This window comes from Centropristis striata, chromosome 17, assembly GCF_030273125.1.
Source record: "Centropristis striata isolate RG_2023a ecotype Rhode Island chromosome 17, C.striata_1.0, whole genome shotgun sequence".
In the NCBI taxonomy this organism is placed as follows: domain Eukaryota; kingdom Metazoa; phylum Chordata; class Actinopteri; order Perciformes; family Serranidae; genus Centropristis; species Centropristis striata.
The window spans coordinates 17,098,483-17,120,796 of record NC_081533.1 but is presented as its reverse complement, the minus strand read 5'-3'; the positions used below and the strand labels follow the sequence as shown (position 1 = coordinate 17,120,796).

Below are 22,314 nucleotides of genomic sequence, written 5' to 3'. Positions count from 1 at the left end.
TTAACTACTTAATTATGTGGTTGGTTAGTTATGAGGTTTTATTTATTCAAAATAATGACTTTTAAATCACTTTAACCCTACGGAGACTTGGGCTGTTGGTATTAATTTTTTCAGCACGACCTCATCTATATGACCTGATAACTGTTATTTTTTACTTCAATTTACTGGACCAACATTTTGAGGAGGAGGAGGAGGAGGAGGAGCAGGCAGAGGAGAGGAAAGGAGCAGGAGAGGAAAGGAGCAGGAGGAGGAGAGGAAAGGAGGAGCAGGCAGAGGAGAGGAGAGGAAAGGAGCAGGAGAGGAAAGGAGCAGGAGGAGGAGAGGAAAGGAGGAGCAGGCAGAGGAGAGGAGAGGAAAGGAGGAGGAGAGGAGAGGAGGAGGAGGAGCAGGCAGAGGAGAGGAGGAGAGGAAAGGAGGAGGAGGAGCAGGCAGAGAAGAGGAGAGGAAAGGAGGAGGAGGAGCAGGCAGAGGAGAGGAGAAGGAGTAAAACTCCTAGATTTTTTGAAACTTTGAAATGGGTCAATTTGACCCACAACACAACAGGAGCGTTAAAAAAATAGTCTTCTTCCAAAGCCTGTGGTGCGTTCACGTGCTTCAGGAATCGGGAAGTCGTTCTACGGTGCGTTCATGAACTTTAAGTTGTGAAGTGGAAACAACATGGAAGATACACAGAAGACTTTTTAGTTTTATTTTCCCTTTTAAATATTTATAAGTGTCAAAACAATCTCACCACAAAGTCCACACAGTAACTGTTCTGGAGCTTTTGATCTTCTTCGCTCCTCGTTTCGTTTGTGTCTTCTTTAACTTTAAGATCGAAAGTTACAATTCTGACTTTGGAAAAAACAAATAATTTTCACACTTTTCAACAACGTTTAAAAAAAATGACAATAAAGTACCTTTTTAGAAAACATGCATTTTAATTGTATTATTCATTTTCACTCGTAATAAAAAAATTACAAGTTCTTTTTGGAGACCCCTCCCATTATAAATACAAACGGCGTCACAAGACCTTTACGGTTACCGAGCCCTCGATTATTAAAATATTTATTTTTTTGTAATTTTTTAAAGTGGCAATTCATTATATCAAGAAATGTTTTGTTTTTTGTTGTTTTTTTTATACACACGTTTTTTTTTTTGCTTTGTGGGGATCGCAGCCCTCATGTGATACACAGATCAGTTTAAAAAAGAAAAGAAAAAAGATCGATATAGAAAAAAAAGAGAAAAACTGGAACCCGAAGGGAAATATTAATTGAGATCCAACAGATGTGTTATTGTAACATGATTCAAACCAACTGTTTCTCCCTCGTTAGTTTTATTAACCCCCAACATGGGTCTAAAGTGACCCGACTTGAGTTTTTATATTCTATATCTTTGCAATAAATTATTTTCATCATTCAGTATTCCAGGTTTTCCTAAATCGACTTGTTTTTGATCATCATACATCCTAATTCTTGTTTTATTTTCTTATTTTTTGAATCAAATCCCTTTTTGTATCACTTCGCTTCTAATGCACAACATGGGCCAAAAATTTTATTTTGGGGTATTGTGTGTATAATTTTAAGGAAAAATTAATTCAATCAATTTTGGAATAAAGGCTGAAACATAAAAAAAGTGGAAAAAGTGAAGTGCTGTGAAAACCTTCCAGATACACTGTATGTGTGACAAAATGATACATAAACATGTTAAATATATTAAATAAATGAGTTTGGAAAGTAACTATTTGAAACAAATTAGTATTATAGGAATAGGTAATTTAATTTTAAATCAAATTTGGATGAATGAGTTATTTTTGACCCATGTTGTGCATCAAAGGGCTAAAAAGATACAGATTTTTTTTAAGTGTAGAAGTTAGTTAGTTGAAGTAATTCAGATTGAGGATTAATGGAAATTGGGTTGAATGAGGTATTTTTTTCTCAGACAGCGTGTTTCCGTTTGGAGAACTGGCACAGAAATTAAACTTTGTATTGATGTCAATGGAGGAAGGAGCAAAACGTATTTTAGCCACCTTAAAAAAAAAAAAAAGATCTATTTTTAGGCTCTAGACAGCTGTATTCAAGTTTACACTGGAGGAAATTAAGTTGTTTTAAGCTCTTATCAAAGTCACCAGACTCCATTGAAAAAAACACCAATTTTACCTCTCTGAAGACAGGAGCTGCTGCTTCAACCAGTTGGTGTATTTGTGTTATTGTGTGACTTTGGTGAATCCAAACTTAACCCTTAAAAACACCAACATGACACAAGAACACGAATACACTAACAGAAGACAGGAGCTGCTGGTTTACAGCTGCTTCAATCAGAGAGGTAAAATTTGTGTTTTTGTCAATGGAGTCTGGTGACTTTGACAAGAGCTTAAAACAACTCAATTTCCTCCAGTGTAAACTTAAATAGGGCTTCTAGAACCTACAAATAGACCTTTTTTTTTTAAAGTGGCTAAAAGACATACAATTTTGTCAATGGAGTCCTGAACAAGAGCACAGAATGGATTTAGTTCCCCGTCAGAAAAGATGTGGTAAAAATATTCTTAATATAGCATTATAGCACTTAAACTGATAGATTTTTTTAGGTGGCTACAACTACAATACGCTTTGCTACAAACACAGCAACGCGTCATTCGACCCTGAAATGGCTTAAAATGCCTCTAAATGTAGCAGCTCCATTTAATCTCAAGAGGAAAAACACATTGTTGACTTCGGACGTAGCAAACAGCACATTCACAAATCAGCTTAAGTGCTTTTAAACAGCTCACAAAACAAGTATTCAGAAAAGGAAAGAAAGAAAAATAAATCAGTAAATAGACACATCCACTCATAGTTCTTCAAAGGCCAGACTTTCATTCAGCAGCTGCCTTCTTTAAAGTGCTTTAACAGGGACGGTGAGGATCTGAAACCAGCCGCCAAGCTTTAGATCAGGGGTCGGCAACCTTTACCAACAAAAGAGCCACAAAAAAAGAGAAACAATATCGTAATGGAGCCACAAACCTTATAATTATGAGCCTTACCGTGAAGATAAACCAGCCTGCTAGCTAAAAATCAGCCAACCATCATTACCAATAGGTCATAATGAACATTTATTCATTTGATTTTGTCAGAAATATCTCTGGAGATTTGGAATCAAAAACTAGCCGAGCTAGAGAAACTCAAAACTGGACTTGAAGTTGGCAAAATTTAGAGGTTAAGGCGCTGAGTTGTAGACTTTTGTAAGCTATGGTGCATATTTTTGTTGAATGAAATGTTTTTTTTGCTTTGGGTCTAAACTAACTGAAAATGAAAATGTAAAAAAATAAATGTCTCATTTTGTATATACTGTTTTTGTGAATGTGGCTCTGGTTGCCGCAGGTTGCCGCCCCCTGCTCTAGATCAAACAAATGACCCCTCAAATCTGCCCCGCCCTTCTTTTTTTTTTTTAAGTCTCTGAGCATATTATTCAAGTCCTTAGCGACTAAGGTTGTCAAAAGTATCGATACCCAAAAAAGTATCGATACTAAAACGTTGTATCCGGATACGATACTCATTTAAGTTAAAAGGGTATCGAGACTCAAAAATGGTATCGAGTATCGAATATTTTCCTGAGTATCGGTATCGAGTTGAACATGTTACTATGGTGACAACCCTATTAGCGACACGTGCACGACTCGGCCACCATGTCCTCCAGCTCCCGGTACTCCACCTTCTTCATGTGCACCACCAGCACGCTCATGGGCATGTACTTGTAGGGCACGCAGGACAGCGGCGGGATGTCCCCGACGCCGAGGTCGTTGATGACCGTCTGGATGATGGCGTGGTTGGGCGAGTGGAGGCCGTAGGGCAGCACGCGGGGGCAGTTCCCCTGGCAGAAGCGCGGGTTGTAGACGGGCGGGGCGATGAAGTAGTGACCCCAGCCGAGCTCGTCGAAGGAGAGGCGGAACGAGTGGAGCTTGCAGCGGTTTTTTGGCGAGCCGGTTTTGCGTTTGTAGTCGGGGATGTCGGAGATGATGGAGGAGGACGGGGAGGTGGAGAACGACGAGGAGGACGTCGGGGCGTTTTTTAACACCTCCAGAGATGAATCTTTAGCGTCTGATGATGATGAAACGTCTTTGGAGCGGCGGCGGCGGTGGACCGAGGGACGCCACCGCCCGATCCGCCACATCACGTCCTCGCCGTCGGCCCCGAGCAGGTCCCCCATCCACTCCTTCACCTCCTGGTCCTCCTCCAGGTATAAAAGAAGAGACGGCACTTCCACATGAGACTCGCCTCTTTGGCTTTTACTCTCTCCGAGACGGGACCACCACCACTGCCGCCGCCGCGGGAGGCTGCCATCCTCGTCGGCGTGCCCGGGCTCGGTGCACCAGTACTGGGCGGTGAGGGTCAAGTGTCCCCCCGGGCCCCGGTTCTTCCCCTGCTGGACGTGTGCGGTGATGTCCGTCTCCGTCCACTGCTGGTGGGGCTCCAGGGTGACCAGGCTCTCTGAGCCCAGCGAGGTGATCTGAGCCCGGCAGCGGGGCGGCGGGACGCTCTGGGTGGCGCCCGACGGAGGCGACGAAGAGCGGAGGTGGATGAAGGAGGCTCGGATCAGCTGCTCCGAGGGAAGAGTGTCCAGGTTGTACTGGACGGTGAAGCTGTAGTGGTGGTCTGAAGGAGAGAAGAGGAGAAGGAATTAGACTTTTTTCCAAACATAATGGAATAAAATGCAATATTTCTCTCTGACATGTTGCATAAAACAGAAATACTCATGCTGGGCTTACAACAAAAGATTTTTTACAGTCCCAGACTAAAAAGTGAAAGTCTTTAGTAAATCTAGGAGTTTTAATGTTTAGGTAGTAAGTTTAAGGTAGTAATCTGCTCTGTTTCATATCAGTCTTTTCCTAGTCTTGGGTTTGCGATAATATCAAACATCATAGATGAGCGGGGGAAAGGTCCCCGGTTCAGACTGGTTCCAGACCGGCCAGTAAAACCACTTCCACAGGAAAAAAGGAACATCACAATAATGCCTCAATAAAAATATAGTGATGTCATATATTTAGATGTTTCTTAGTAAAGATACCCAGTTAAAATGTATAAATAAATGTATACATAAATAAGTAATAAATAATCGATGATTAATGTGTGATTAACTAAATGGAAGTTGAAAGAGCTGATGAATATAATTATTCAATTAAACTAATTATAATTAAATAGGACATAAATGTATATCATGAATTATTTTTATTTATTATTATTTATTAAGCATCTCATGCATGCATTCAGGCTACTGGGGATTGTTCAGACAATAACATGAGTTTTTAAATAAATAATATATACAATTTTAAACAAAACTCTCGTTTTTATTACTTTCCACTATCGTACGGTGTAAAAACTACTAAAAAATAATATTTTTTGAAAATATCTCTTGATTATGTTTACTTGGTCTATTTTAAGACAAAAAAAACACCCAAAACATTTTTTACCAACTGGGGTCATAATACGTACAATAGAGGGTTAAGTTAGTTTAGTTACCTGAAGTTAAATGAGTCCCTCTTACCTCTTGACGCCGGCAGGTAGTGCACCGACGACGCGGACGGTCTCAGCAGACGCACCGTGTTGGAGCCGAACTTCCGGTGCTGTTTGGGCCTGCCGTCCGGTTCTGCAGCGCTCCGGTACAGGCTGAGCATGAACTGCAGGCTCTGGTCCGCTTTCTGCTCGTCCGTCAGCGGCCGGTGGTGCGCGCCTTTGTGCTTTGCGCCGTGGTGACTCCGCCTGCTGCGCTTCAAGGCGCGGTGATGGGAGGCCACGAGCCCGGAGCAGCCGGAGCCCAGGAGCAGCACGAAGCAGTACAGGACGCAGACCCGCAGCAAACTGTGCGCGGCGCGGGTCGCCTTCATGTTTTTGGTTTAAAACCTCTGGTGCTAGCGAGCTCCACCAACGAGGCTAGAGTCGCCAACCCTCCTCTGCACGGCCGAGGGCGGGATTCATACCTGATCACTGAACATTTTGGACAATCAACTTCCGGAAGGCTGTGACCCCAATTAACCCCTCGGAATGGGAGCGCGAGGAGGCCACGTGACCCGTGCGTAAAGGTACGTAAAGGTGGCTGTTGTGATTCTTTTTTTTTTTTCACTGATTATTTTATGTAAATTCACATACTTTTTAAGTGGAATTACTAAATTAAAAATAAACAATGACAACAATAATCATATATAGATTAAAAAGACCAAAAAAAAAAGAAATGCAGATGAATAAAAATGATATAAAATCAAAGCTAAATAGAAATGAATGAATACAAATATGTAATAATAATAACAACAATAATAGGCAAAATAAAAACAACGTACAGATAAATAAATCAAAATTAAATAAAAGAGACATAGGAATAGTGATGTAAAACCTAAATATAAATTAATTCATTAAAATGTGTAAAGGAATTTTAAATAAATATCAAATAAAAATGAGATATGCAAAAAATGTTTGAATAAAATCTGATTTACATTTAAGGATAGAATAATAACAATAATGATGGACAAAATAAAAAGATAAAAAGAAAATACAGAAAATACAGAAAATAAATTAATATTAATATTATATTAATTAATGATAATAATAATAATAATAATAATAATAATAATAATAGACCAAAGAAAAAGAAAGATAAAAAGAGAGTACATATAAATAAATTTAAATGAGAAATAGCAATAGTGATGTAAAACCTAAATAGAAATCAATTCATTAAAATATGTAAAGCATTTTAAATAAATATCAAATAAAAATGAGACAAAAAAAAGAAATAATAGAACTTCAGATAAATATATAAAACTGAAATAAAAGGAAAATGAAAATGGCAATAGCAATATAAAATCAAATCCAACTAGAAATTATATTTTTTAGTAAAATTACTTAATTAAAAATGAACAATAACAACAATGCGTCAAGGTGCGTAAAGGTGCTTTTTGTGATTCTTTTTCCCCCACCGATTATTTTATGTAAATTCACATACTTTAAGTAGAATTACTAAATTAAAAATAAACAATAACGACAATAACCATATATAGATTAAAAAGAAAAAAAAATAAATGCAGATAAATAAAAATATGTAAACCTTTTTTAAAAGATAAAATAGAATTTATATTAAAGAATAAATTAAAAATAAATGTCAACAAAAATTTAAAGATAGAAGATACATTAAAAGAAATAGCAATAGTAATTTTAAAAAATCTATGTAGGAATGAATTAATTGGAAATATATAGAAAAAATAAAATTAAGAAAGAAAAAATTAATAAGATAGAATCTACAGTAAAAAATAAAAGTAAAGGATACATTCAAATAAATAATAATAATAAACATAAAAGAAATAGATAAATAGAAAAAATGGACATACGGATAAATAAAATAATAAAAGCATATAAATAAAGGAGAAATAGCAATAGTGATATTAAAATCGAATTAGAAATTAATAAATAATATGAACAAAACTTAAATAAAAATACAATTCAGAGTTAAAACAAACAGTAAAGTATAAAACAGAAGATGATTAATACAATATTTATTCTAAAAGGAAAGGTGTTATTGGAATGTATACTCAAAATTAACACTTCCTAATATGTTTGTTTTCACAAGTTTTGAACCAACTTCTTCAATTTTTGGGGGATCTGTTCTTTTTTTAATTATCCACATTTTGCCTAACAAAACAACACAAGTTAACAAGATCTGAATTCCTGGAAAGAATGCAGTTATCTTAGAATTTATTTATTTTACTTTCGCAGGTTGCACAGGATCATAAATGTGTAAGAAAATGCTTCACTTTGGCGCCATCAGGTGGTAGACCGAAATTACAAACAATCAGTGCATTGCATTACATGCACAGTTTAATCGAGCTATGCATAAAAATTGATATTGCCGTCTTTTAGGACTTCTGTCCTTGTCCCAGTTTACATGCAATTGAGAAAATCGGAGAACTGTTCTTCTGTTTTCCTTTTTATGATATATTGTTTGTTCGTTCTTGTATGTCATCGAAATAATTATTAAAGGAAAGGAAGGATCTGAGTCCTTCTTCTTTGTTACTTCCTCTCTTGGTCTTTGGTAAAAAGATTTTGCCTTGTGGTTGTATTTTTGTCTCCAGACTCCTCCCAGACTATATTTGCAGCCTCTGAGTGCTTTTGTTTTCCTTTTTTGTTGATATATTGTTTGTTGGTTCTTGTATGAGTTGAAGCCTGAGAGCTTTGGGATCTTCTGCTAAACGAGTTGTTCTCAGCGAGGAGGAGCTGAACGGATTACATGCTGCTCCTGCAGGAGAAATGACAGAAACACAAGCTGGAAAAAAAACAAACTTGATCTCACTTGAAAGCGTGCACTCACCACCACCAAACCAAATATTACAGGAAGAAAGAAAACGGTTTGAAAAGTTGTCTGATCTGACCAAAACAAACTCCTCGTGGTCTGGAGGAGGAGTGAGATGTCTGGGCATGTTCACATCTTTGATTCTCTTCATCTTCCCTTCTTTGAAACACAAAACGATAGCCACACACACACACACGCACGCATGCACACACACACACACGCACATGCACGCGTTAAGTTAAGTGCCACTGCAGCGTGGTGACATTCCACAACAGTGATTATCTCCAATCCCGATCATTTCAGTCTGCAGGGAGAGTGTGGGAAACCTACAATGGAATTGCAGTAAATGGCCATAAGGGCTTCTGAGGCAGAAAGAAGTTTAATTACATAAAGAAATTTACCAAAAAAGGAAAAATGCCCTGAACCCCAAGCAGGTTCAGGGCATTTTTTTGCTCTTTTGTGCAGAATAACACAGTTATAATGACATAAATGATTAAAAAACAAACAAAAAAACAATAAAACGCAAATAAATGTATCTGATAATTAAAATAAATAAATAAAATGAAATAAAAAATCTATATTTACAACACTTTTCCAATTGCCCACAAGTGGCATAAAGTTTGTAAAAAAAACTACAACAACAAAAAAGGGTCTCATGCAATACATATTGACCTATTTGCATTTTTACAACCTCTCCTGTCCTCTCCTCTCAGCTCTGTGTAAACAGATCTTTGGTGAATATTTGTCACGTGACCATTCGTCTCAGCAGAATCAATCAATACTTTTAGTTTATTTTGATCCTAACACTTTTACTTCAATAACATTTGCAATGCAGCACTTTTACTTGTAACAGAGTATTTCTACTTTTACTTTGTACTTCTTCCACCACAACCCGATTGTCATGTACTATCTGCTCCATTAGGGGTGAAGTAAAGCTTAGACCAGGGGTCTCAAACTCAAATCACCTGGGGGCCGCTGGAGGCAGTATCAAAATGACCAAAAAAGACACAATTTAAAAAAAAAAAAACACAAAATGACCCAAAAACCAAAATGACTGAAAAAACACTAAACTATTTAAAAAAGACACACAATTACTAAAAAAGACACAAAATGACCCAAAAAGACAAAATGAATGAAAAAACACTAAATTACTTAAAAAAGACACACAATTACTAAAAAAGACACAAAATGACCCAAAAAAGACAAAATGACCCAAAAAGACAAAATGAATGAAAAAACACTAAATTACTTAAAAAAGACACACAATTACTAAAAAAGACACAAAATGACCCAAAAAAGACAAAATGACCCAAAAAGACAAAATGAATGAAAAAACACTAAATTACTTAAAAAAGACACACAATTACTAAAAAAGACACAAAATTACTAAAAAAGACACAAAATGACCCAAAAAAGACAAAATGACCCAAAAAGACAAAATGAATGAAAAAACACTAAATTACTTAAAAAAGACACAAAATGACCCAAAAAAGACACAACATTTCAAAAAAAGACAAAATTAAAAAAAAAAAGACACAAAATTACCACCAAAAAGAAAGACACAAACATATCAAGGTGGGGGCCACAAAATATCGTCACGAGGGCCCAGTTGGCCTGAGGGCCGCAAGTTGGAGACCCATGGCTTAGAGGGGAAAAAAACAAGATGATTAGCGAGCAAGTTTGTCTTATTTTTGAGAGGAACTGCTTGCTAAATGTGTCTTAATATGGTGGTCAAACATGGTATGGCTGGTAAGGGTTGAGAAATGTGTGGGACGTGATAGCAGATGTTATTGTTGGCCTGCAGGACTAGTGCTGGAGTTCTTCAAGCTGCAGGTCTGCAGGGCTTCAGTCCGGATGAATGAAGCCTTTGACAGTATTTGCTTTCACATGAAAAATGAGGGATTTTTATTTTTATTTTTTATCACAGACCAGGTTCATGTGTGCAGAAGGATGTTAGATCATGTGTGGAAGTTTAGTTTGAATCCAGGTTTGAGTATTTGGATCTGTTATGTAAGTTAAAGTAGCAAGGGAACATACAAATACCTATTTTTGTAGCAAAATGTACTTATATTCAGAGTTAATGTAATTATTGAGTAATTGTTTCTCTTTACTTTCTTTTATGCCAAAACTCTACCTTATTTCTGTTGGATTTGTATTTTTGTTGTGATAAGCCTTCTAAAGATTATTGTTTATTGTTAGGGTACTAAAATTATGTTTCTACTTTAAGCATAAATTCGGCATTATGTCATCAAATGAACTGATGATAGTTTTTGCAGGGGTCGGTGGCAAAGTGGCGGGTTTCATGTTTCAAATGAGGGGCTAAACACTCACTTCTGTTACTGTTATTTGGTTGAAGTTGCCGCCGTGAGCCTGCCTGATGTTATTACAATACAGCGGTTGTTGCGAGTGTAGCCCCTCCCACTTCTTGCTTCTAATTGGCCACATTAAGTTAGAGCCTCTCTGCTATTGGTGGACATTTTTGTCAATCACGCACCGCCGTTCGAATTGTGGGCGGGGCCGTCTACCCCATTCCCAAAGTTTTCCCAAAGTTTTTCCGTCGAGCTAGCAAAAATAACCGGACGTATTTAACTTAGACGCCAAAATAAAAGCGTCAACTTGTTCTTTTCGGGGGGAATAAGCGGATGATTAAGCCAAAGTACAAAGTTAAATAATCCGTAGAATCCGTGTGATAACGTTCCGAGTGAAATTAGAGGTGTAAAATACGCCAACTTCTACTTTTTGTCATCTTTTAACACGTTGACCGGATGTTGCAACCGACACACCGGGAATAACTTTATCAAACTTGACGCTAGTTGAAACTTTTCTCCCTCCCCCTCTCTTCCACTCACTCCGTCCTTCCATCCATCCATCCATCCATTCGTTGTTGTTGTTTGAGCGGTGATGGAGAAGCCGAGGGACCGCTACCGGCGCCGCTGAGCTAGCAACGATTCAAGCCGAGAGAAAGAGACACAGAGACCGGAGGGGGAGAAGAAAACAAACGGATACACGGAAGAATGGAAACGGTTGAGCAGCTCGTCTCTTTCCACCACATTCAGGTCCAGTTGAGCGGGGGCGCGCCTTGGGGGTTCACGCTGAAAGGAGGGCTCGAGCACGGCGAGCCGCTCATCATCACTAAAGTAAGTTAACCATAAACATTGACATGTATTAACATATCAATTTCATCACCTAACATTGCTTAAAGCTGTCCACAGTGAGTCAACACTGCACTGTGTTACATTTTTCACCATATTTTCTTGATATTTTTAGATTGGATTAGATTAAACTATATTGTCATTGCACATGTCACACGTACAAAGCAACAAAATGCATATAGCATCTAACCAAAAGTGCTTAAGCAGTAATTAAGTGAATCATAGTGCAATATATACAGGAATTATTTATATAAAAAAATGCAGTATATACAAGTATGGATTGTACAAAAAATGCAGGTCTAACTGCACAGTAGTGCAAGTATACATATATATATATATATATATATATATACACACACACTAGTGCAAATGAAGGTGATACATTATGTTCAACAATATGTGCGCTGTATGAACAAGGTGATGGTGCAGTTTATTGCAGTATATTTCCGGCTGTATTTACACTTTTGGTTTCATATTTGCATATTTTTTCACTTAAATTGACTGCAGGAATTTTATTTCGTAAAGATATGGTTGTTGCAACATTCCAGCTCCACCAAAAACAGCAATTGTGGTTTGTTTTGCATGCTAGTGTGACTGTTCTCTTATTCATATGTGCTTTCTCAGTCTGCTTGGCTGCTGAAGCCTTTGGTTTAAACTTTTCAACCCGGTGCAAAAAGTATCTGCTTTTCCTGCACCCTCTTTTTTGACTTGTGCATTGCTAGACTTCTCTTCCTCTTCCTCTTCATCCTCCTCCTACTTCTTTTCTTCTGCAGAGAATAAAAAGTTATTGTCCTCATCTCCAGGAAATATCCGAGCAAGTTGATGTTTGTCAGCTGTCACAAAAAAAGTCCCTAATGCAGAGGTTGTGTTCTCAAACATGGAGGTCAAAGGGGTGCTAAAAGGGGTTTCCCAAGGGGAACCCTGGCAAAATGAGGCTCTGTTCATCTTCCTGTCACTTCATTCACTGGAAGGTAAAAAAGCCGGGGTGCTGACAGACGACTAAAACCACTTCAGATGTCTGAGTTCCGGGCAGAAATGTGCACTCCAGTGGGGTGCATGTGGGAATCCATGAAAAGAAAGATTGTGATTCTCTCATGAGAGATTCTTAGGATTGCTTAAGGCTTTTTTAGTCACATCATTTACAGTTCTTTGACTCTTTTTTTTCCAAGAGCTTGCACTGATATCAGATTGTTTTGCAAAAAAGAAACCCAAAAATGTGGGCGTTTGTAGACGTGCAAAATGACTTGTAGCGTGGTGTTTCTGCAGAGCCCTAAGAGGTTAATATGAGGTGTTTTTTGGGGAGGTTTTGGGGTTGAAGGTCTAGGGTTGAAATTTGGAATTTGCAAGTATTTCAATGAGTGCCCTATTAACCCTTTATCAGGCAAAGAACTATATTTGGTAACTTCAGGTAATATTTCGAGAAAAAAAGTTGCAAATTTACGAGAAAAAAGTGGGAAAAAGTAACTTTTTTCTCCCAGATTCACCACTTTAAATCTCATAAATCTGCACATTTTTTTCCTCATAGATTTGCCACTTTAATCGTATCAACTTTTTTCTGAAAATATTATTTTCGTGTGTTTTTTTTTTTTTTTACACATTCTGGCTGTATGAAATATCCTCCAATATTCTCTAGCGTTGAAATTTGAAATTTGCAAGTATTTCAATGAGTACCCTATTAAGAGTTAAAGTAGTGAATCTGGGAGAAAAAATTGCTTTTCCCCACTTTTTTCTCGTAAATCTGCGACTTTTTTCGCACAGATTTGCCACTTTAAATCTCTTAAATCTGCGACTTTTTTTCTTGTAGATTTGCCACTTTAATCTAGTAAATTTGCAACTTTTTTTCTCGAAATATTACCTGAAGTTACCAAATAAAGTTGCCTGATAAAGGGTTAAGGGCTTCATAGGAGATTTAGTGCATGCTTACTTTTTTTTAATTTTTTGACCTTGTCTTGTGCGATAAAGTGGCGGGGGCTGACGTTTCCGCCCGTCCTCTTCTCACGGTTCCACGCCATGGGCGGTGAGCTGCTGGAAATAAGGAGGGTGTCTTTGAATTACTGCAAGTAATTATTGGTGTGTGTTCTGCTGGGGGTGGTCCGTTTGTGTGTGTTCAGCTCAGTCCAGTGCATAAGTAGGCCGACTGACATTCAACCTCTGCTCTCGCTCTCAGTCTTTCCTTCGCTGTCTCTCGCCCTGAAAACTCTCAGCGGCGGTGGCGGTGGTGTAAATGTTGGCCGGTGGACTTCTATATTCACCACAGCAGGGAATGGAAAAGCCTGGCTCAGTCATCTGGAAACACACACACACACACACACACACACACACACACAGAGTAACACAGCCCCTGGGAAAATGTGACTGGGACTGCTAAAGGAGATAAAAATCAAACTGTGCTCTATGACTGTTTTGTGTCCAGTGGCTAGTTAAAACACACACAATAAAGCAGCTCAGGCAGGAAAATGTGGTGCACAAAACGGTTTAATGATTAAGTGTTAGGTCCTTGAAGTAAAAGGGGGAAAGACAGGAGCACAGATTGAAGGTAAAGTTGAGGTGTGTGTATATATATGTGTGTTATACATGAGTGTATAATGCATGGGTGTCAAACTCGCGGCCCGCGGGCCAATTGTGGCCCTCGTGATGATATTTTGTGGCCCCCACCTTGATATGAAAGTTTAATGTGAGTTTTATATGAATGGCACTTTACCATGTTGTGTGTGGAAGGTCCCTTTAATTACTTTTTTTTTGATAATTTTGTGCCTTTTTTAAAATAATTTTGTGTCTTTTTTATAATTTTGTTTCTTTTGGTAATCTGTGTCTTTTTTGGTAAATCTGTGTCTTTTTTTTTTGTAATTTTGTGTCTTTTTTGGTCATTTTGTGTCTTTTTGTCATTTTGTGTTTTGTGAAGCTTTGTTTTCCAAAATGTCTTCTCAAAACTAATAACAAGCTTAATGCTGTGTGCGCTTTGTTTTTAATCTCCATGGTTACTTCTATGGTTTCTCCGTTACGTCGTTTCCTGTTTTCATGTTTTGGATTACAGTCATAGACTAGCGCCACCCGTTGCTAGGGAGACTTATTGCATCTTGCACAAGCAGAGAACGTACAGGCTGCTGTGTCGTCGGCAGTCGTCGTGGCGGAGTGTTTCACTGCTTTTTTTCACCTGACTGTGTCCGACGAGAGGCGACAGAATCGTTGGACAAGAGCTTGTTGGCGTCGGGTCCCGTCGGGTCCCGTCAGGGCGGTGTGTGGGGGCCTTTAAGGTTGCCATATCGGTATCTGAATGGAAAAAAGTGGTATCGTGATTTTTGCCATCCCTTTGCAGGAGGCAGACACCAAGTATCTTGTCGTTCCTTGAATTTGTTTGATGGTTTTGTTTTGTTTTGTTTTGTTTTATTAAAGGATCCCCATTAGCTTATGCCATGGCAGTTCGCTAGTCTTCCTGGGGTCCTGCATTGACCCTTACAGAGACAAGTCCCCAAATTTCCTTGTCTCTGGAGTCAGTTCTTTTCGTTGCCGTCTTTGTGTAAATGAGTCTTCCTCCTCTGCTTTTTTTATTCTCCTGGTTTCACACGATTTACATAATAGACACATAATTAACAACCCGCTTGCTTACTGTGAATTCTCCGGACAATGACCTGCTCTATTCACACATGGGCTCAGTTGGACATTAAACAGACTAAAGTTTGGTTAATGTCCGGTCTAACTTATTTGGACATTTCTGGCTTATTTCTTACTTCAGGCTTGCATCATCAGCTCGTGGACAGAAAACCGGCCCAAACAACTATTTCAAGGATTGCTCGATTGTCTTAAAATGTTTCATATGTCCATCAATTTTCTGCCACTGTGGCCAAATAGCCAGGTTCCCATCCTCCTGGCCTACTACTTGTACTTCTTCTTCCATGTGGAATCCTTGGCATTTTAAGGCCAGATTGAATATATAATCCCTCCAACGGATTCTTGGTCTGCTCTGGGATCTTATCCCCATCAAAAGTGCCCCGAGTACCTCCATTCTATAAACAGTTGGTCAAATAACTTGAAGCCATGTATCATATACTTCTAACTGAATTAGGCTAAGTATCTAAAGATGGTTAAAGTGATTTTTTTTTGTGCCAGTCACCTTGAAAAAGTAAGTTGTTGAGGCAGTTTTGAAACATGTGCATGAGATGTTGAGTGCATAAAAATGTGCCAGTTGCCCTTTCAGGATGTTCATGTTTTGGGGTGTGTGTGTGTGTGTGTGTGTGTGTGTGTGTGTGTTGGCTGCTGGAGGGGGAAGGGAGGCTTCCCTGAGTCTGAGACAGCAGAGGGATATAAGCCATTTGGTCAACATTCCTCCAGGAGCATAACAAATTACCACTATGGGGTGAGTGTGTGTGGATGGGTGTGTTCATATGCACATGTGCGATGCTCATACACATAATTATCCGACATGAATACTCGTCGTCCTTGCAGCCAGCGATCGACTACGTGATGACACGGTGGGTTTAAGGTTTTATCTGCTTAACAAGTTAGCCATTAGCTTTCAGTCAGCCATTGGGTGAGTCAGCGTATCGGCCAAGTTATCAGTAAGTCGAGGCTTTAACATGCTTTGGTGACAATGCATGTTAAGGTTCTTGTGGTTGCGTGGTAATTCAAGTGCATGTTTACAGACTAACAGGCATCCAGCCATGTTTCAGGGTAATTTATCATCTAAAAGTGACGTTTCTTATGTCTTTTGTTTCAAATGTGGTTGTGATGACTAAGCGGTGAGTTCCATCCATTGTTGTGTTTGACTGAACAGCTGCTGTTGAGCTGTCAGCTCACTTTCATAGTGGTTTTATGATCCACTCTGAGCTCTCTGGTGTTTTCTGCTGAGGACATTTTTGTGTCTCCCCTTAGCAGTTTTTTGGCCGTGTTCCCATGGGACAGGTTGGCATCCCAAAAAAAAATCAGCAGAGCATTCTTTTACCCTAAAACCTCCAAGATGGCGTAGTGAAATAAACTCAATTCGCAGTGAAACGTGATGAGTCAGTCGTCTAAATGATTGCTATGAATTTAGAATTGATGCCAGTTGTTTTGATGGATCCCAGTTGCTCAAGTGGACTGTCTGGACTGTGTGTTTTTCCCAGCAGACCTCTGCAGACCAGACATGTCTGCTATCTAAATGAACATCAGACTCTACTTGTTGTACAGGAGTCTGTCTGAGTGGACTGAAGCAGAGCCTGTCCTTATCTTCAGTTTTGTATGTATATTATGGAGATGTAGGATTATACAGTTATACAATTTATCTGCAATGTTGTTTTGTAAAAGAGATTTTGAACCAAATTATATATGTTTGAGGCTGTACGTGTTACATTTAAAGCGTCTGTTTATTTTCGAAAGAAGCTTCGAATGTCTGTGGTCGCACCATTGTTTCAGTTGGGAGTTGTGGCCAAGAAAGGGAAATATTCTTGCACCTAAAGCCTTTGTGATAGCTGTTGTTCAGCAAGCAGCTCATACTTTGGATGAAGACCATTAAATTGGCACATTGGGGGCGGCTGTGGCTCTGGTTAAAAAACTGAAATGGCCATTTTTAAAAGATTCTTTGACCTTTGAACTCAAGTTATTGAAATGTAAACTAAATGCGAATCTCATGCAGTTTTTCTCCTGCAAATGTGTTATTTTCGCCTACTGTGTTTTAATATTTCTGCATACTGGGGTCCCTAAACAGTTTTGGGATTGTGGCTGTGGCTCACTTGGTAGAGCGGGTTGCCCACTGATCGGAGGGTTGGTGGTTCGGTGGCTGACCATGGCAGCCTACATGTCAAAGTATCCTTGAGCAAGATACTGAACCCCAGATTGCTCCCGATGCTGCGTTCATTGGTGTGTGAATGAATTCCCAATAGTGGCAGGTGGCACCAGTGAGCCACAGATAGTAGCCTCGGCCACCAGTATGAATGTGTGTGTGAATAGGTGAATGAGCGTAGTGTGTAGTGTAAAGCGCTTTGGATAAAAGCGCTATATAAGTGCACTCCACTTACCATTTACAATAAAATGACAAACATCTACTCATGTAATTGCCGATATATTCGTCCGGTCGCCAAACTTTGAACTGTTCAACTGTTCAACTGCTTGTTTTACGCAAATATCTAATCAGCCAATCACAAGACAGCAACTCAATGCATTTAGGCTTGTAGACATGGTGAAGACGAGCTGACTTTGAATGTGGCATGGTTGTTGGTCTGAGTATTCCACAAACAGCTGATCTACTGGGATTTTCACACACAACCATCTCTTGGGGTTTTCAGAGAACGGTCCGAAAAAGAGAAAATATCCAGTGAATGGCCAGACTGGTTGGAGATGATTAAAGGCAATAGTAACTCAAATAACCACTTGTTACCACCAAGGTATGCAGAAGACCATCTCTGAATGCACAACACGTCCAACCTTGAAGCAGAAGACCACACTGACACTATATTAGGTACAGCTTTCTAGCTATAAAGTGGCCAGTGACTGTATGTTCTAGATGTAAATAAATAATAATCTCTGCATCTTGCACTTTACAACCCATATCTTAGCACTGGACAATATAAAACGGTTATCCTGGCCGAAATATTTGCGATATCGTGATAATCCTAAAAATATGTTTAAAACTCCTAAAATGGAGCTATAAATGGACATCAAATGAGAAGATGGATTTTCAGTTAAATAAAATAAATCCAACTTGATTTGTTATTTACGTTGTGGCCAAATTATTTTAAAGTTAGAGAATAAACTGTAAAGGACTGCAGGCAATAAACAGGAGACCAAAGTGGAAATATCGGCCAGGCATAGGGTAGGAAGAAGGACTGCACCACACTGTGCGGATATTATTACATTGAGGCAATTTAAAATAAATCAGAAAATCAATACAAGACTGTACATTAGCCAGCTCAAGTCACCAATTGACCACCATGAACTTATTGTGAGTGTTTTTTTAAAATCTAAAACCGGCAATAATACCCTTGATTGTCCGACCCCTTTAACTATTTGCTGATTATAAGAGATACAAATCAATATTGCATTCAATTTTCATGTGAGGAAACGGCTTGGGTCTGTCCTGAGTGTTCACCAACCACTAGCTTGGCTGCCTCCCGATACACAGTTCTTTTTCGCCAACAATGAGCCCATCTCCCAGGCCGTCCAACCACTGAAACCAACAGTACCCTACTGACCCACAACGGGAGGTAACTTTGGTTATTTGTGATGAAAACTTTGACTGAGCTGAACTCCTTATATTTCCTTCTTTGTTTTTAAGAGAGAAATCTGTGGGTGATTCTTTGAGTTTTGGGTGATTTCTTTGGTGTTTTTTAGATTATGTGGTTTTCCCCAATGGAAATTCTAAGAACCCTTTCTATGAACTTCTTTGGTGCTTGTTTTTGATGTTGGGTAAATGGAGAGGGTTGTTAAGAGTGCACAGCTTGCAGTAAATCTCTTTAATATAGGGGCTGAAATTGGCTTAACGTTAAGCCACAGATAGAATTTGGTGTCAGGAAATGTCCAGGATTTTCAAGTTTTTAACAAATGCTCAAGATCATGAGAAGTTGTTATCAGACTGCCAGGATCTGGATTCACATTGTTTATTGTTGAAAAAGTAGAAAGCATGAACCAACTGTGATTCAAATGTAGTTGTTACGTGGAATGGTACTCTGAGATTTCCAGACCTCCGCCAATGCCATTTTCTATGTTGGGAAGTTTGTCTTTAGACTTTGTGTGTCGATGACCCTTACATTGATAAATAAAATATCACGTTGTTTTGAAATTACAGAGTGTTTGCAAGTTGATATATGTTTATAATGTGTGTATCCAGCCCGTGACTTTGATCTGTTTCTTTTCGTTCATTGTTTTGGTTTTTATGGTCCCCAACTTCAGACTGGTCTCCCCCCAAAAACACCAATATACGTGTCTGTGCTGGCAGCAAATACGAATACGAAGTTTTAGACTGTCTAGTTTTAAATGGCAGATGAAACACTCAGGGCGGGTGGATGGGTCGAATAAACAGTGGACTTTCACCCAGGAGAACGGGGTTCGTGTCCCGTGTGATAACCAAAGTAAGCTGTTTTTTTTAACGTAACTTGCGGTTTTTACAAAACTTGCATTTTTTTACGTAACTTGCGGGTTTTTTTTATACGAAACTTGCATTTTTTTAACAGTTTTTACGTAACTTGCATTTTTACGAAACTTGCAGTTTTTTATGTAACTTGCGTTTTTTTTAACGTAACTTTTTGCCCCCCGTTGGTCCAAGACAATCCAGACTCTTTGCACTTCTTCTATTCCCCGCTGGTGGAACACACTACCAGTTCCTACCAGAGCAGGGGCGTCCCTCTCTACCTTTAAAAAAACTCCTGAAGACCCAGCTCTTCAGAGAGCATCTTCTGTCCTAGACCACATGATAAGTCTACTCCTCAAAGTTTGATTGTCACTAGCACTAATAGCTCATATTGCACTATACCTTGATTGTTTGCTTTTACTCTTCCTGTAAGTCGCTTTGGATAAAAGCGTCTGCTAAATGACTAAATGTAAATGTAACTTACGTGGCTCACGTCACCGTCATAAATTACTTCAATTCCAGCATTTACGTACATTTATTTACTGTCTTTTATAACCCCTTACCAGCTATTTTTCTGCCCTAAACCGAGGTCAGTGGTTTTGTAGCCTAAACTCACAGAAACCGTGAACCGTACATGTATACTGACGTGTGTGCTACTTTAAGAGTCTGATTTGCCACAAGCTGCTTTTGACGAACGCTCATGTGTCGCTATGGTTGTCATTGACAAACGGTCTATTCTGTTTGGGTTTGAGATCTTATTGCCAACTTAACTTACACTTCACCAAGAATCTGCAACTTTACGAGCTGTTGTTCCGACTCCAGGGGGCGTTCACAAAAATTATACCACTTGGGAACTAATTTTCCCAATTATTCTGACACCACATGAATGCACCACAATTCTCTCAATGTCAATGAAATTAATTTTTTTATCCACCTGTGATTCAGATCTACTCCAAAATGTAACAGGTTCTTTCTTGACCCATGCTACACCCTTCCACCAAGTTTCATGAAATCAGTCCTATTTCTTTTTCCTTTTCTGGGTTAACAAACAAACCAACAAACAAACCGAGCCAAACATGACCTCCCTGGTGGACATAAATATGTGATTCTCCCCCATGCTGCAGGATTTTTGAAATAGCTTGGTTCACAAGTTTACCTCAACTAAACTCAAACCGCTACATGTGGTCACGGAGGATGTTGTGGATGAGTCTTCTGTTTTTTATTTGTGGCTGAAAGGGGTTTTCTTCTTCTTCTGTTGTAAAACCAGGCCATGTTCCTAGTGTGGGGGGGCATTCCAGCAGATGTATGTTTGAAAACAATTCGAGGACTCTGGTTATTTGATTCGCCAACAAAGATGGAGACGATAATCTTTCTCTCTCTGCCGTCCTGCTGTTGACAGTAACAGAAATCCAAGGATTTTACAAAAGAATGTTTTGACATGTGGTCGAAGGTATGCAACCAAATGTCTTGGGTTGGTAAACAGCTGTTTGTGTGTGTGTGTGTGTGTGTGTGTGTGTGTGTGTGTGTGTGTGTGTGTGTGTGTGTCTGTGTGTGTGAGACATTCCTGTAAAGGTAGCCTCCAGTAGCAATCTGCTCCGTAGGGGGTAGATGAGGATGCCATCAGATAGAGATGCTATTGTCTCTACTGTGTGTGTGTGTGTGTGTGTGTGTATGTATGTGTGTGTTTCCATGTCCTCTGCCCTGACTTGCTTTGCTCACTGTCCTAACTAACCAAAAACATATGTTGTGCAGCAGCATAGTAAACAATGGAGCATATTGATGAGAGAACCAGAAAGAAAGAGTCTATTCATGTTTACAGCAAATTATATTAAAGAACAGGATGGGGAAATTAACTTTTTTTTAATCATATCAAGTCGATTATGAAGCAAAATTAGCGGTTTTCCTCGTTATAAACAGAATATATTTAGGATTTTGGCTGTTAGTAAAAGTCAGAAAAACAAACAGTCTTATGTTGCTGAATGTAAAATTAATGTTTTTATTAATTCCGCAACATAATAAACATAAAGGGCTTATTTTCTTACATTTTTCACCCCCAACCCTGGGTTACACATAGAGTTTTTGCAAGTTCAGTAGCTGAAAAATATTCATACAGTTAATTCACATCCACGCATGTCTGAACTTTGTGTTTTCTTAGAGTAAAACTAAGTTCAATAAGAAAATTGTAAAAAAAAAAATCTTTAAAAAGAGGTAAAAACTGACCATTTACTGTCATATTAAAGTAAAAAACAAACCTAGTTATTCTACAGATATATAGGGTTAGTTAGTTTTTTATTTAATTTGTATTTATAAAGAAATTATGCATAAAATAAGCTAATTATGATTTTTTTTTACAGTGTAGCTTTCTTAATTTTGAACAAAATGTAGCACATAAATACATAGATATGCATTCACTTAATTGTTTAAAGAAATGCAAATAGTAAATTATATTAAGGAAATTAATTAAATACGACAGCCCCATTCTCACCAATACCCTCTCCATCTATTTGAGTCAGTATCGGCCCCATCTGGTACCAATGCTAGATAATGTTTGCTTTAAAATACTGAAGTATTCACGATATCATTACCAAAATATTTGACTGCTGAAGATCAGCTTCAGTTATCAGTCCTCAGATTTTTTTTTTTGGGGCATTTTTCATGCTTTATTGAAAGTGATAGATAGAAAGGGGGAGACAGAGGGGAGGACATGCGGCAAAGGGAGCTCAGGCCGGATTCAAACCCGGGTATGTGACTCCGTCGCAACGTTATTTCACGGACACAGCCGTATCAAAGCTATACACAGCAGTAAAGCTTGAGTAATTTTAAACAGTAAAATCGCAA

At 38.7% G+C, this 22,314-nt stretch overlaps 2 protein-coding genes across 2 annotated transcripts in view; one reads left to right on the top strand and one right to left on the bottom strand.

Annotated features, from left to right (window-relative positions):
• Window positions 1-2,698: 2,698 nt before the first annotated feature.
• bmp15 (bone morphogenetic protein 15) lies at window positions 2,699-5,969 on the bottom strand. The gene is made up of 2 exons (XM_059355585.1): window positions 5,497-5,969; window positions 2,699-4,607 (listed from the first exon to the last, which is right to left on the bottom strand). Exons 1-2 carry the CDS (start codon window positions 5,834-5,836, stop codon window positions 3,613-3,615), a joined length of 1,335 nt encoding a protein of 444 aa, XP_059211568.1. The 5' UTR covers window positions 5,837-5,969; the 3' UTR covers window positions 2,699-3,612.
• A 4,988-nt stretch (window positions 5,970-10,957) lies between these two features.
• shroom4 (shroom family member 4) overlaps window positions 10,958-22,314 on the top strand; it is a 102,181-nt gene continuing 90,824 nt past the window's right edge. Inside the window, exon 1 of the mRNA XM_059354302.1 lies at window positions 10,958-11,423. Within this exon, the coding sequence (XP_059210285.1) occupies window positions 11,301-11,423 (123 nt within the window). The 5' untranslated portion in view covers window positions 10,958-11,300. The remainder of the gene's footprint in view (window positions 11,424-22,314) is intronic.

Bases quoted from the DNA above. Each gene is read 5' to 3' on its own strand.
- bmp15 (XM_059355585.1), bottom strand. From the start codon at position 5,836: ATGAAGGCGACCCGCGCCGCGCACAGTTTGCTGCGGGTCTGCGTCCTG. The intron at 4,608-5,496 runs GTAAGAGGGACT...TCTCTCCTTCAG, and splicing joins CTACCTGCCGGCGTCAAGAG to ACCACCACTACAGCTTCACC.